This window comes from Pangasianodon hypophthalmus, chromosome 2, assembly GCF_027358585.1.
Source record: "Pangasianodon hypophthalmus isolate fPanHyp1 chromosome 2, fPanHyp1.pri, whole genome shotgun sequence".
Classification (NCBI taxonomy): Eukaryota; Metazoa; Chordata; class Actinopteri; order Siluriformes; family Pangasiidae; genus Pangasianodon; species Pangasianodon hypophthalmus.
This window is the reverse complement of record NC_069711.1, coordinates 13663069-13676107: the sequence shown is the minus strand read 5'-3', so window position 1 is coordinate 13676107 and position 13039 is coordinate 13663069. Positions and strand designations below refer to the sequence as shown.

The window sequence follows — 13039 nt, the reverse complement described above, 5'->3', positions numbered from 1 at the left end:
ATGCAAAACAGGTTACGTCCCAAGCCGCATACTGCAGTTCAGTTTTTTCTTCAGTTTTCAATATGTGTCATACCTGTTATTGGCTGGTAATTTACAAAATAAAATTCATAAGAACATTTACTGCATATTTTGCAGTAGTTGGACAAGTAAAGTCAGTTTTTTTAATTGTGTTTTGTATTATGACATGCCAGCAAAAAGAAGTATCCTGTTCCACAAAAGCCAAAAGCACTACAATGTATAAATAAATATTGATGTGGATATCACTATGTCTGAAGGTTTTTTCTGTATAATGCCTGAAAGGGTGAAACAGTTTGACAGTTAGTATGAATGGATGGCTATCCCACCTATGTCTTTTCTAAAATACAGAAAATACAGAATACAGATTTAAAACACAGGTTTAAACTACAGAAAAATACATATTTTCTAAAAATACAGATTAAAATGCACTTCTGTCTACCCACTCTTTTGTACAAAGAATGCATAATAAACTTTTCGTTTAATATTTACCACAAGCTTGTGTGTTTTAATGGTCGATTAATACCATTAACCATAAAATTCATATTCTAAATACATCACATTCCTCTATAGGCTGCTAAATTGTTATTATATAGTCTACTAGATTTATTACATTCTGTTTTTTATTATGTATATCTAGTTCATTGTTGATTCTGTTCAAAAACATTTCACTACATTACATCACATGTATGTAATATGTATGTGACAAATAAAGAACCTTGGAACCATATCATAATGCCATGATACCATGAAATCGTGATATTTTTACACAAGGTTACCAAACCTCAAAATGTAAAACCATATCACCCCTAATGCCTTCGCACAAAGGGTGTAGTTCAAGTAGTAGTAATAATAATAATAAAGCAGAAACCCTTTGCCAGTATATGGCTCCGGCCACGCCCACTACACGTCAGCACACCTGGTTCATTAGAGAGTCCTGCACCGGATATGGCTCGAGCTCATAACGGAGCTGAACAGGACTCCGCTCCCATACAAACAGCCCATAAAGTAGTACAAGTCCCACTGTGTTTCCATTTGCCACTTAGGCCATAAAACATGTCAGTTTGTCGTACTGACAGACCAAGAACAGACACACGGTTTACTTTAATTCCGCCATGGTCCCTTTATTCATACCACTTTATTCATGTAAACCTGCTTTAAACACTTTTCTTCGCCACAAGGGCCAAAATATCTATTACGGTCTTTTTTTTTTTTTTTTTTTTTTTTTTTTTTTCGGGGAGGGGGGGTTAGGGGGATATGCTACGCTTCCTTTATCAAATAAAAGTTAGTTTACATCTGAAGGCGAAATGAATAGAAAAGAAAAGAAAAGAAAAGAAAAGAAAAAACACTTGTTGTTCAGGAGTCCTAGCTTGGCAGTCGTCCATAAGAGTAGCAATTTGACTGACAAATGCTAAATGCTCGCTAACAGAGCTTTAAAAAGGTACCGTACATCAACTAGTGCCCTTCAACCGACACCGCTTTGTAAACAAACATTAAACTACTGAAGACATTACAGCTTTAGATATGTCTCACACACAGACTCACTCACCTTGAGTGTTCAGGAGACAAGTCCCACCTCAGCTCCTGCTCCACCTCTGACTAAGGCGCTCAGGTCCACTTGTGTGAGGAGTTGGTTAGTGGAAGCCGTTCAGCTGATCCAGGCTGGGAGTCATGCAGAGCCTCGAAATCCGCGCACACACACGTCCCCAGGGTTCACCCCAGATTCCTCCGGGGAAGAGCCGAGTTCAGCTTGCTCTGTGTAGAAAAATAAATAATCCTACTCACTCGCTCAACTCTTCAGGCTTAAAACCCGAGCCTGGAAAAGAGTTTCTCACAAGCAAGCGAGGAAAGGACGTTGCCTTTTCTTTGCATAAACACGGTTCTCACATGGAGCCGGTGAAACCGCACACACACACACACACACCGAGTTTCATAGGACAGAATCACCTCACAGGGGCTGCCCCCGCTGCTGGGAAACTCTTAAAGGGCCAATGCCTTCATCCGCATTGACGAGCAGTACACCAGTGGGCCCCACCTGAACGCCTCAATGCAAACTCAATGCTTTTCTTAAAGGGGTAACAGATCACCGCTTAGGACACGAGCCTATGAAAAGTCATGTCTAAGACTACATACAAAAGCAATGAAATAACAAACACCCAGAATAACAGCAGAATAAATTGTATAAATAAAAATGAATGATAAGCTCTCTTACTTAAAATAAATTTAATTTCTCCCTCCTCACCCTGGCACTCTCTATCTCATGTACATAGGCTTACTGTTTAGAAGGCAACATTGATCATTCAGTGTTCTCATATTAAGGATTTAATTCACCCCACCCAGATCTCAGTTCCTGCAGTGATCAAAAGGGCGCACACACACACACACACACACACACACACACAATAATTAGAGGCAATAGTCAAAAAAAGACAAGGAGAGTCAGCACAAAGATTAAGCTCTTATATAACAAGATGGACAGAGGTGATAGAATTAATATGGTTTCTTCAGCTTATTTTTACTTCGTCTTCAGTTTACGCTGAGAGTCATAGGGGCTGGGTTTCATATAAAGTGGGTTGGGGGTGGGTTGTAGTTGTCTGAATGAGGTGGCCTGTCTGTCGGGCCTGCAAAACAGCATTCATGAGGCACCACCAAACACTACTTCATTCATATAGCTAGGGTTAGCTACACACACACACACAAAAACCACCCCCACCCCCATACATATACACACCTTTTCATATAGCCTTTGACAGCATACAGAGGGGAGGCAATAACGTTAGGGAACAAACAAAAAATATTTTGTTGTCATTAATATGACATTAAATTAAGGATAATCAAGTTATACTATATATAACATGAATAAGAGAGAGAAATGACGTAGAATTTATGTTCTGTGAGGGCACAATACAGTCTTCTGTTTTCATTTTATTACATTCGCCCCATCAGGTTATACTGCAGGCAGATAGAAATCAGGATTACATGACAAATCATATTTAAATCCAGGTGTCCAGAAACAAAGATGTGGGTCAAACAAATGAAGCGCAGAAATGCAAATTGCAGCATCCATAACCTGGTGGGAAGCTTACAGGGAAAATGCAAAGATCACTGAATTCTACAAAAAGAAATAAAGAAATGTGTACATATAATTACTGCTCTATATAAATACTTCTAGGGTAGTGTTTCCAAACTCTGGTCCTTGAGAACCCCTTCATTGCACATTTTAGTGCTTTCTTGGCTTCCATCATATGTGATTCAACTAATCAGCTGTATAACACAACCTGCTGAGGTTAAAGGGGTGTGTAAAAGCAGGAACATATTCAAATTTACCATGCGGGTTGGATCCAGGTCTGTGAAACATGAAAATCAGGTCTTATACACCCTCTTGTGGCAAAGTGTACACTTACAAGCTGGTATACACTCAGCGTCCACTTTATTAGGAACACCTGTACACCTGCAAATTCTGTGTAAACTCTAAAGACTGTTGTGTGTGAAAATCCCAGAAGATCAGCAATTATAGAAATACTCAAACCAGCCCATCTGGTGCCAACAACTATGCCACGGTTAAAGCCACTAAGATCATATTTTTTCCCCATTCTTATGTGAACATTAACTGAGCATGAACATTACTTGAAGCTCTTGACATCTGCATGCTTTTTTGCATTGCACTGCTGCCACATGATTGGCTGATCAGAAAACCGCATGAATGTGCAGGTGCACAGGTGTTCCTAATAAAGTGGACAGTGAGTGTAAATCTCAGGGTGTGAATCTGCCATTTCTACCCTCCCATATGAATGAAGGTGGCATTGATAACAGCCAACATTAATCCCTTTCAAATCTTTCTGATACAGTCAAACAGTTTGTGCAGAGTTAACAACAAAGGCATATACTGTATATATTGTAGTTGATATAACCATAAAGTACCACAAAGTACATTGTTAAGCACTGTGCAGAGTTGCTACTAATTTGTTTTACATGAAAATGGAAAACACATGTAATATTTTTAAGCGGCTATGGCTTAATGTACCTTTTAGGAGCACTACTGACTGTAGATTCCCTGTCTCAGAAAAGTCCAACTTGGAGTGTTTGCTATTACAGAAAATAAGTGGCGGCAGATAGAGGTCTGGAATAAATAGGAAACCTTGCTTTACCTTGATACTACGGCAAAAAGCAAAATCTCAGAGATAAATTCTATCAACATCATGATCAGCTCTGTACTCTGTGTAAATCATGTAACTGACCTGATATTAGCTGGACAGACTTTAGTGTAACAGTACATTAAACATGACAGTAAATGCACTTGTAAATACTGTTGGTGTAAACGTTTAGTTATAGATTGTTACTTTTTTAGTGTGTGCCCCATATTTCACTGAAAAGCTGTTTAATCACTGATGCCCCAGTGTCAATTCCTTACACGAGATATACAGTATACATAGGGTTTGAATACATGAGCAATTCACGAGAGGACCTGCTCTCGGTTCGATCCCAGTTTGAACCCGAGTTCAGGTTACTGTCTGTGTGGAGTTTGTGTGCATGTTCCTCCTGGTTCTCCTGTTTCCTCTCATCGTCCTCCTGCTTTGTGCCCAGTGTTCTCAGAATAAAGTTGGTGAAGATTAATGAACGAATGAACATGGGTCTATATCTTGATTAATTTCCTGTTCCTGTTGCTCATTTCAGTCATTTGGTTTGGCATGAACAAAATCCAGATAGATCCCATGTTTGAATTTTTCATATAGAATATTTGTATCTGTATATACAGCTGAGGGCAAAGGTTTGTAGTCCTTTCATTTCTGTGTGAATTTTTAAAAATGTACCTCTATTTTTGAATGCTTTTATATATCTGACCTGTTTTTTAAATAGCCAAATGTTTAAAGCAAGTTCACTGAGTTGCCCATTTACTGCTTACGAATTTGACATCCAGTTGTAATTCATAAAGAATATGAAGCAGAACAAGTACAGTCATATAAATTTTAAGGTAAAAACCAGCACCAGTTGGCAAAATCTGCCTGGTTCACAAAGTATTTCAGTATAAAACAACAATTTGTTCATAAGTCAGATAACAATATCACTATAAGCATTTCATTTATACTATCCACCTGTAGCAGTATACAGTATACACTTAATCAGCCATTTTAGCTGTATGAATTTATAATGTATAAACTGGACAGCTTCCACTAACACTGGAACTATGAGCCTAACTAAAAAGAACTGGAAGTCTACAACCTGTGCCACACTTTCTAAGCTACACTCTACAGAAGATTTTACAGTGAGGGTTTTATGATGGCTACAGCCACATCTATATCAATTAAATAACCCTAAACCAAACTTGTCTGGAATTAGGACCCAGCAGAACCTATTCAGCTTCACCATGGGTTGCCTAGAAACAGTTAATATAAAAACAAACAATCAACATAAACAAGAAATGTAACTGTAATCAATGATCAGGGAGATTAGGTGAGACTTTGCAGGCAGGTTGAAATTTAATGAGTGTTTATTCACACCAAAGTAAAAATAGCATTTGGGTGTTCATATGTGTCCTTATTTAGCATCGTTAGCTAATCTGGACCGCTACCTTACCACAGCACTGCACTGATGTTGCTAAGTAGCTAAGTGTAGCTTTTCTAACACTATCTCCACCAGCATCTTTTACATTAGCAGCTCAGCCATTTCACTAACATGCTAGCTAATGTCTAGTAGTAACTTTTTATCATGGAAATTAAGTTACAAAGTACTAGCAGCTAAGACTAGGCTATTATTCTGTGTAACCCAGTAGCCAACATGATAAGCAAGCTAACTGTTCTGTAATTCAAACATTTTGCTAGCAAGTTAGCTAATAAACAGTATGTTGTGTAATTCAAGCCAGTGGCCAAATTCACTATAAATAGTACACAATTCTGTTTGGGTGATAAAAGAAAGACTGATTTGCACCCAGGTGAAAATAGAATAACATCTGCCAAATTTAATTTAGTAGTAATGTTAGGAATTACTTCTTTATTCATGGATTTATATATAACCCTATATTTCTTCTGAAAATTGAGTATTATACAGTATATGCAAGTATATGTTCTGAACAAAACTCGCATTATTGAGCTCATGGCAAATTCTATAGAGAGTCAAACAGTTGTTAGTTTAGTGGAAGCACCTAAAGCGCAGATTAAATATTATGTGCTGTAGCCATTTGCATTTTTTTTTTTTTTTTTATCTTATCTGTAATAAATCACCTGGAAGGCAATAGTGTGAATATAAACAGTGTAATAAGGTATTTGTTTTTGGGTATAGTTTTTGGTTTTTTTCAGGACAGGTTTGAAATAGAGCAGTTAGGAAGGAGGCAATAAGAGAGGAGGTGGAAAGCAGAAGGCAGAAGGCTCAGTCTGAAGAAGAAATGGCCCAAACAAAAGGAGAGATGCTGACACAGCTCCTTAAGGTGTGTGTGTGTGTGTGTGTGAAAGTATGTTGGTATGTCCTCACCTGAAAACTGAGGTATTTTAGTATTTATTTACATTATGGTCATTTGTTTAAATCACAGCACTAATCATTAAACCACTGTTTAGACCCACATTATGAAGAGCAAATTTAACCTGCACAAGTTGAACCAGCAGTGGCGTTCGAACCTGCGCCAGACTCGAGCATCAGAGCTGCGTGAAGATTTCGCAATACTCAGCCAAACTTTAAAAAGAGTTGTGGACTTCAAGGACAATGTTATTAAGGTGGGGAGATCCAGATGTTGTAGATGAAGTGGCATATGTGTTTGAAGCATGTCGATCCAAGCACCATAATGTAATGTGTGTGTAAATGTTGCAGTTATTGGTGTGTGATCTGAGCGAAGCGGAGCAGCAGTCAGAACTGGCTCACAGGGCTCATCTCCAGTGTGTGGATCATCTGCTGGAGGTACAGAAAAGCCGACTGGCAGCACTAGAGTCACACTGGAGCACCAGTCTTAAGGAACTCAGTACTGAGTACAACACAGAGAGGTATACAGACACGTTTTCCATTCACACACACGCTTTTCACTTGGTCTTATGTGTAAGTTGTATATATAAAGTGATGTCACACTGAACTACTGAACATAAGTACAAACCTAAGACACAAATTTCATTACTTGTAACTTGGATTCACTCATCCGTGAATACTTATTACTCAGATTAGATTTAAAGGGGACTCTGAGTATATGAGTGGATTTTGACTTGAACTGAATTTTGCGTGTTTGAATGTGCATAACAGGCTGTGTGAAAGTCGTTATTTCTTCATTAACATTAAACTGTACCCAAAGTATGCTACTACATTTCACAGAGACATCCAAAGTCCCTCTGATTAAATAAATCCGGCTGACCTGAGACTTGACTTTGATTTGAGATCACGTGACTTGACTACAACACAAGCATGTGGATAGATTTTTCATCCTTCCAACAAAGTCGAGTGCTTTGAGTGTGTTTTGTTTTTTTCAGGAAACAACTTTTGAATCTGCATCAGAAGGAGAGTGACTACCTCAAGGCAGAAAACTTTGCCTTGGAGCAGCGCTATGCTGAATTAGACAGTGAGGCCAGACAGGACTATCAGCTTGCACATGATGACATCAAAAACCGGGTACTATATTTCTCATTGTCTTCATTTATAGCAAAACCAGACTAGAAAATAGCTGACACTACAAAATGTGATATACTGTATGAAAGACAGGATACAACTCAATAGTTCTAAAAGTAAAAAGCTAAAGTACTTCAGTAAAACTTCTGTAGAATGAATTGTGGTGATTCAGAGTTTCTTTGATTTGCATTTGTGTAGTATATTGGCACGAAGCATGTAATGGAAAGCACATTGGAGGAGTTGCGGCAGTGGTACCTACGAGAACTGCAGAAGTACACAAACGCCACTGATGATCGAAAGAAAACAGCTCTAAATTTGCAATGCGCCATCCAGAAAAGAAACTTGAAGAGGAGGCACATGCAGAAATTGCAGGTCAGAGAATGAAAAATACACGTGAGCAAAACATATCTTTGTAATGCAATGAATCTAATGCATTTAAATGAGTCTTTATGAAGATTAGGCTACATAATTGGTTTGTGTAACTGCTGCTTATGTCTTTTGTGTGCATGCAGGGCACCATTAAAGCTCTGCGTTCTCATCTGAGCACCAATCAGAGGGACAATGAGGCATCTGCGTGTGGCCTTCGGGCAGAATGTGAGGAAATTACACAGGAAGTCCAACAGCTCAGAGCTAAGCTCTGCTCTGCACAGGCAGCTGAAAGAACACAGCTAGCTAATCACACTATATACAGCGATAACACAATTAAGAAACTACAGGATATTATAGGAGAGGTATACACATTTATTACACACTCCCACACCACTGGTCAGCTTCATAAAATAAAGCAGTAAAATATAACAAGCTGGATATTTGGCTGATTTTCTAAATGTTCATCCCCCTTGTTTCTCTTCTTCAGGGAGAGACGTTGTTACGTCTGGCTGATGTGTGTCGCAAGCTTGAAACTGAGCAGGAGAAGGTGCTTCCCTTTTACACATCATCTTTAACTGCTGAGGAACTGAGTCAGGAGAAAGCACATGCTATGGAGGCAATGTCTGAAGAGCCAGTACAGGTGAAATGCAGACTTTCACAAATCACCTCAGTTATTATAGTGTTATACCTCACACAGCACACTCCATCACACACTCACTGATGTCCAAAACACAACAAACTTATCAATTAAAACAATGGAACGTTAATACTTAACACTTCTAAAATAAGCTCTTTATTCCAGCTCTTACCTTTTTTTTATTTGTGCCTTCACCTCTCCTCTGCTGTTAGACAATGATGGACTATACAGATCTAGAAAAGTTCTGGCAGCGTTACAACAAGGTTCTACTGGAACGTTTGTGTTTAGAACGGGAGAAGAAGGTCCTCGGATGGGAGAACCAGCAGCTGAGGATTCTTCTCAAGCAGTACCTGGATGGAATCTCTGTTAACGACGAGATCCTACAGCAGAGGAACTCACTGCTCATGTTGTCCTGCCCATCACTCCAAGCCTCTCCTGCTTCAGAAAGCCAAACACACACAAGCAGGACAGTCATAGAGGCGTCTCATGTGGTGCAGCATACACTGTAGAGACGATATCAAAATAAAAGCAAATATAAAACCAATATTATTCCAAAGAGTCACTTGAGATGTTCTGCTTTTAACTTTATACAGTAATCATGCACTCTGGTGTTCTACAGTACCGAGATGCAGCTATAACTGCTCTAACTAACTCTTCTGTGCATGTCTGTGGGGAAGCTTCTGACATTAACACTAAGACATCGACAGTTTGCCTCCTGACTCCCAACTAGCACAGAACATGTAAAGTAAAGCCATTTGCCATTTTCTCTTTTGTAGTGATTATAATTTTTGTAGGGTTTTGATTGTGGTTTAACATAACGTTTGTTACTTAGCTAACTGCTATTAATGGGAGGTTAAGATCTGCTATTCCAAAAAAAATGTGTTACATTTTGCGTAGTGTGCCGTTATTTTAAATTTGTAAGGCGTTTTGGAGAACTTGGTACTGATATAAACTGGCAAATAACCATGAATAACTTTGCCCATTCAGCCACAAGAACATTAAGGAGATCAGGCACTGATGTTGGGTGAGGAGGCCTGGGATGCAGTTGGTGTTCCAGTTCATCCCAAAAGTGTTCAGTGGGGTTGAGGTCAGGGCTTGTTAAACCTGCTCCCTCTCCATTTGTAGTTGATGCTTGACCACGCACCTGCTGCCACAGTAATTTGCCACAGATGACAGAGCTAGATGAAAATCATGGAGATTTTCATACTTCTCATATATATATATATATATATATATATATATATATATCTCAAAGAAATATGTGTGAACGCATCTACAAACAATTCAGTAGCTACCCATATTATTTTTGCCAGCGGCAGTTCCACTTAGAGAAACTTTCTTTCACTTTCTCCAGAAACTTAGAAAACATTTAAGCAAAATCAGAGAGTGAATCAGAAGTAATATTTTGAAAAAAAAATTGATTCGATTCTCATTACTTGCATTTGCAAAACATTTTTACATTTTGATAATATTTTGCTTGTGGATTTTATTGTTTTATTTGAAACTTTTGGCACAAAATTAACTCTATACTCCAGATTTGGGAGTTTGGTAGCTATCTCTATAGCAAACCATGCTTCCTTTCGGTCTGGGGTGGTGGTTTGTTTTTCTGAAACCAACCACTGATTTGTAACGTTAGTTATGAAGCCAAGGGCAGTTAAGTATTCAGCCATAAGTACGTGGCCTATCTAGCATGTTGATATCAGTGAATTCATGCCTTCCTGTACATGTGTCACTAATGTTCAGTTGTCATTACGTTTTAATTTCTGCGGTAACTCCACTGAACCCTCAAGCAGTGACAGATGCAGAGAGAAAATGTCTTGCCAGAGATTGTGTGTAGTTTTATCCAACTTTCCAACCCTGAAACTATACAGTTAAAAATCATTCAGGTTACTTAGCTTTCTTTCATGCTTTGTGATCTCCATGTGCCATCAGGCAGAAACTGATGCTTGCACATATGATATACAGTACATATGAATAACACTGGTTACGGGTGTAACCATGGTTCTATGAATAATGGAAGACCGCCAGAGACGGTTAAACATGGTGGAAGATGGTCATGCACTCACATATGATACGAGAATCTCGTATTGATTCAGTCACACGTGACCTTAACCAATGACGTATCGTAGTCCATATAAGCTTCTGTTTACGTCATGGTCTGTCTCTGCAGTCATTCTCGTCAGTCTGAGTGACCAGAGACTGGCAGTCTTCCACTATTCATAGAACCACGGTTACATTCGTAACCAGCGTTCTATTTCATAGTTCCAGACCACCAGAGATGGTTAAACATGGTGGAAGATGTATACCACCAAGTCACGAGGACTGAACCCTAACATTGTCTGTAAATACAGCAGAGCTAACTGAAGGTATGGAGGCAACAATCAGCCTGTAGAATCTCGTAAATGTGGTAGGTGAGGCCCATGTGGCTGCTGCACATATGTCTGATAGGGAAACACCATGTAGAGCCGCCCAAGAAGTGGCAACCGCATGAGTGGAATGGCATTTCACGGACGTTGGGACTGCACAACCACCCAAGCGGTAAGCATTGGAAATGGTGTCTACCACTCAATAAGACAGCTGCTGCTTAGACAAGGATGCACCTCTCCAACAGGGACCAAACCGTCGTTGACACATACTCTTGCAATGCTCATACTGGACACAGTGCTGGATTAGGAGCTTCATCAGCAGGGTGAAACGCCGCAAGATGTAAGGGGTGGTTACACTGTGCTGATAACACTTTAGGCTGGAAAGCTGGATTTGGCCAAAGCATAACATGATTATCCTCAGGGCCCCATCTAAGGCATTGTGGACTCACTGAGAGGGCCTGCAACTCACTGACCTTCTTGGCTGATGTTATGGCCAAGAGGAAGGCAGTTTTCATAGAAAGATACTTGATATGTGCTTGTTCGAGGGGCTCATAAGGTGCCGAACACAAGCTATCAAGCACGACCTGATGTTGGGTGAGAAGGGCCCCCCCTTGACTCCAGTTGAACACTCTGAGAGCACCTGCTCAGCCCCAGGGGCCAGACACACAACTTCAACCTCTCCGGGAATGTGTGCCATAGCTTCCCCTCCTTCCGAAATGGCAACAGTCGAGGTGGAGCAGTCGTAAGGATTAACAGGAGACTGAACCATGGCATCGTTGGCCAGTGGGGAGCTATTAGTATTAACCTGTGCTGTCTCTCCTGCACACCTCTCAGGACTGGCCAGGCATATGGAAGAGGAGGATAAGCACATAGCAGGAGATCTGGCATCCTGACCTAATGCCCCCTGCTCTTGCTCCATTGAAAACCACAGGGGACAATGTTTTGTTGCCACGCTGGCAAAGAGGTCCACTGATGCTGTCCTGTATCTCTTCCAGATCAACTGAATCACTTCCCTGTGGAGACACCAATCCCCCGACCTCAGGCTGTGGCGAGAGAGGGAGTCCGCCACATTGTTGTTCTGACCAGGAATATGCATTGCTCTGATCGACAGGAGGTGTCTGTCCGCCCATAGCAACAACCCTCATGTCAGTTGGAGAAGTTCCACCTTGGTGATTGATCAGAAAAAGTATTGTGGTACTGTCTGTTCGCACCAATAAATGTCTCCCCGACAGTACCTGTCTGAAATATCTCAGGGTGAGAAACACTGCCCATAGCTCCAACAGGTTGATATGGCATCCCCTTACATGTGGGCTCCACCTCCCTTGAATGCCACGATGCTGCCACAGTCCTCCCCATCCTGATGGAGAAGTGTCTGTGGTTATCACCTCTCTGCGTGCAGGAGGCGGCCCCATCCGCACCCCTCTCCGGAGAAACCGCTCCTGCCGCCAGAGTGCCAGGGAGGCAGAACAGCTGGCTGTGACGCGAACTAGAGTTAATCGGTTGTGAAGTGGTGACAACCATCTGGCTATTAGCCAGCGTTGAAATGGCCGAAGGTGTAACAGCCCTAGATGAATGTCTGACGAGGCTGCGGTGAGTATCCCAGCCAGACATAGAAAGTTGATGTAGGGTAGCCTGTGTTGAGTTTGGAACCCTGCTAATGTCCTGCACACAGCCTGTGCACTGTGAGGGTAGCCCTCATTGACCTGGAATCCAGGCACATGCCTAGAAAACAGGCTGACTGGTGAGGCACCAGACAGCTTTTCCGCAGGTTTACCCTCAATCCCAAGGCCGCAACATGCTCCAGTAGGCACCAAGTGTTGCTGACCGCGTGCTGAGACGTCCTGGCACACAGCAGCCAGTAGTCTAGATATGGCAGGATCAACAGGCTATCCCGCTGCAATGGATCCAGGGCTGTCTGAATACATCGTGTGAACACGCGTGGGGAGAGAGACAGCCCGAATGGAAGGACACAGTACTGGTTTGTTCTGCCCTGGAATGTGAACCGTACAAACTGTCTGTGTTGGGCAGCAATAGGGATATGGAAATATGCATCCTTTAAATCCACCGTGGTGAA

The 13039-nt window shown here is 41.0% G+C and overlaps 2 protein-coding genes across 5 annotated transcripts in view; one reads left to right on the top strand and one right to left on the bottom strand.

Annotated features, from left to right (window-relative positions):
- Positions 1–1944, bottom strand: part of plxnb1b (plexin b1b) — a 79387-nt gene extending 77443 nt beyond the window's left edge. For both annotated transcript variants that reach the window (XM_026912846.3, XM_026912864.3), the window contains exon 1: positions 1565–1944. The gene's annotated coding sequence lies outside the window, so the exon portion shown is untranslated. The remainder of the gene's footprint in view (positions 1–1564) is intronic.
- A 3402-nt stretch (positions 1945–5346) lies between these two features.
- On the top strand, positions 5347–9442 carry LOC113533843 (dynein regulatory complex subunit 2). 3 transcript variants are annotated; one of them, XM_026926234.3, is made up of 9 exons: positions 5347–5466; positions 6314–6436; positions 6564–6719; positions 6814–6983; positions 7458–7596; positions 7792–7965; positions 8106–8324; positions 8450–8602; positions 8812–9442. In XM_026926234.3, the coding sequence occupies exons 2-9, from the start codon at positions 6395–6397 to the stop codon at positions 9106–9108; spliced, it is 1350 nt and encodes a 449-aa protein (XP_026782035.3). In that variant the 5' UTR covers positions 5347–5466; positions 6314–6394; the 3' UTR covers positions 9109–9442. The 3 variants fall into 3 exon arrangements, with proteins under 3 accessions (XP_026782035.3, XP_034154268.2, XP_026782025.3); XM_034298377.2 differs by having other exon boundaries at positions 5355–5466; positions 6309–6436; XM_026926224.3 differs by having other exon boundaries at positions 5355–5466; positions 6292–6436.
- The last annotated feature ends 3597 nt before the right edge of the window (positions 9443–13039 follow it).